The sequence below is a fragment of the Gavialis gangeticus genome, unplaced genomic scaffold, assembly GCF_001723915.1.
Source record: "Gavialis gangeticus isolate Ggan-Ray unplaced genomic scaffold, GavGan_comp1, whole genome shotgun sequence".
In the NCBI taxonomy this organism is placed as follows: domain Eukaryota; kingdom Metazoa; phylum Chordata; order Crocodylia; family Gavialidae; genus Gavialis; species Gavialis gangeticus.
In genome coordinates, this window is record NW_017729006.1 from 47,658,628 (window position 1) to 47,661,032 (window position 2,405).

The window sequence follows — 2,405 nt, forward strand, 5'->3', positions numbered from 1 at the left end:
TGACCCAAGCTGGGCTATTCTGCCTCCCTTCCTCCCTCCTTTCCCCCTCCCACTGGAAAATACTGATGACCCCTGCTCCACCTCATTAAAAACCCAAATATCTCTTTCAGAAATGGATAGGCAGCACATTACTTATATGCTGATGTCTTAGAATGCAACTGCTGCTATTACTCTCTGAATCATCCAGTTCTGAGGAAGCCAGCCACCTGCCTCTTAGTCAGCTGGCTTCATAATCCTTGAAATATGTGCATAGATTCAGGATAGTTCTAACAATGTGTCCAAGACCTCTGACTGGCATTCTGTTATATGGGTTGTCTGTCTGTCTGTCTTTTTCAATCATTCTGATAATATTTAGGACCAGAAAATCAGACTATAAATTTAATATGCAACAGTCATTTAGACTGGGTGGATTTGAGTAATATAAAAGTAATGTTGTTGTTCATGCTATTGTGACATGGAGAAGTCCCAATCATGGACCAGGGTACCACACTCCTACATGCTGTACAAATGCAGAACAAAAAGACAGTCCCTGTCCCAAACATTTTATAGTCTAAGACAAGAGATACCAAATGGATACAGAAAGAAGGGATAATAGCAAGAAATAATGAGACATTTGTCAGCATGATAGGCTGAAGTCTCAGCACTTCAGCAGAGCAGCCACTGTCAAGTGTTTTGTAGGCATCATAAGAACAGACAGTCTTAAGGAGAGATTTTAAGGAGGACACTAAAGCAGCTTTGTGGCTAGTTATGGGCAGTTCCTATCAAGCAAGAGAAAGCATGAAAGAAAGAATGCAGATGTTTATTTGAAAATCTAACAAACCAGTGCTGTAGGGCTGCCTGGAGGTAAGAGTCAACCTCTCCATAATGGAGAGATACTTGAAGATAAGTATGATGGGAACAGGGTGTAAAGAGCCTTAAAAAGTGCAGACAGGCAGCTTATCTTCGATGTGTAGAGCCAGTGATCAGATGCCCACAAAGTAGTGGCAGTCAAAGCACAAGGCTAGGAAAACAATTTTAGCATTGCTTTCTAAACAGATATGGGCAGAGCAAGCCTGCCTTTATCATAGTAAAAAAAAATGATGGAATAATCAAGATGTGAGATGGTGAAAGCCTGGACAATAGTTTTACCTGTGCAGATGGATAGAAAAAGCCCTCTTAAAGATGCTATGAAGAAAAAAGATAGTAAGATCAGAGTCAAAGATGACACACACCAAGGTCACAGGCCTGAATTACAGGCAGAATGATGGACAGCTATCCAGAATAATTAGAAAGGAAGTTAGCTACCCCATAGCACATACATTTGCCTCCCCCCCTAATGTTGCTAAATCAAAGCCCATCACATCCAGTTCATGGGCAGATGAAATGGAAGCCTGGACACAGAAGCGGTTTTCTTGAACAGAGATTTCTTTCTCTAAAAGAACCGTCCAAAATGATTAGGCCACTTCTCAGTGTGTTCCAAAAAAGGAGTAAGGAGAAAAAAGGAAATTACAAGCCATGCTCAGGAGAACATCAGACTCATTAAGAGTGTCCTGATACAGTATTAACACTGAATAAAAATCAGGTCAGAAAAGCTATCACCTATAATACACAGGAAATCTACACAGCAGGGAAATGGCCTGCCTAGATAACAAGATCAAAGCTTTTAGTTTGTTGCTTCTATTTATTTGCCAGAAGCAGGTTATATTAGCCACTGGTTTCCCAACATATATGTGGTTGTTTGCAAATGTATAAGTCAAGATCTTACTAATGGGGTTCACCTACGAGAACTCTTGTGATCCACTACATTCAGTAGGACTCCATGTATGTATAAGAATGTTGGGTAAACCACTTGCTGGATATAGCCCAATTCTGTACAACCAAAATATGATTCATAGAAAATAGACCCACATGGAGTCTGTGCAATTTGGTCTTAAGCCTTTTAAGTCATAAAGCTTCTCTGATGAGTAAGAATCATTCACCAGTTGTTTCCCCAGCCAGAATACTTTTTCCTTTTAAATATTTTGATTGGTTAATACATATACAAGAAGCCCTGTACTTCTTATTAATATACTTCAAAAGTAAAGGTAATCTGTGCTCTCCATATTTTTTGCAATTTAATTCTAGAAAATGCATTAAAACAATGGGAAACTATAATATTATTTACTAACAAAGCATAATCACATCTTACATACCAGAATAACAAGGTCCTCTTGCTACCACTGTTATCTCCTTCTGATGCTTGCAAGCAGCTCTCCTGAGGAAGCATTCGTTTTGGTAAGTGTCTCCATTTGATCCACAAACAGGAATATAATTTGTGTGACACTGAAAAAGATAGTATAAAGTCAATAACCCCATGTGAATAATTGTAAATGTAAGTTAACATGTACAAAAACAATCATATGTTCAGGTGTCAGTTACTTAAGAGT

The 2,405-nt window shown here is 38.8% G+C and overlaps 1 protein-coding gene across 2 annotated transcripts in view; it reads right to left on the bottom strand.

Moving 5' to 3' along the window:
- TMEFF1 (transmembrane protein with EGF like and two follistatin like domains 1) overlaps positions 1-2,405 on the bottom strand; it is a 300,669-nt gene that overhangs the window by 102,688 nt on the left and 195,576 nt on the right. For both annotated transcript variants that reach the window (XM_019509181.1, XM_019509179.1), the window contains exon 3: positions 2,172-2,301. In XM_019509181.1, the coding sequence (XP_019364726.1) occupies positions 2,172-2,301 (130 nt within the window). The remainder of the gene's footprint in view (positions 1-2,171; positions 2,302-2,405) is intronic.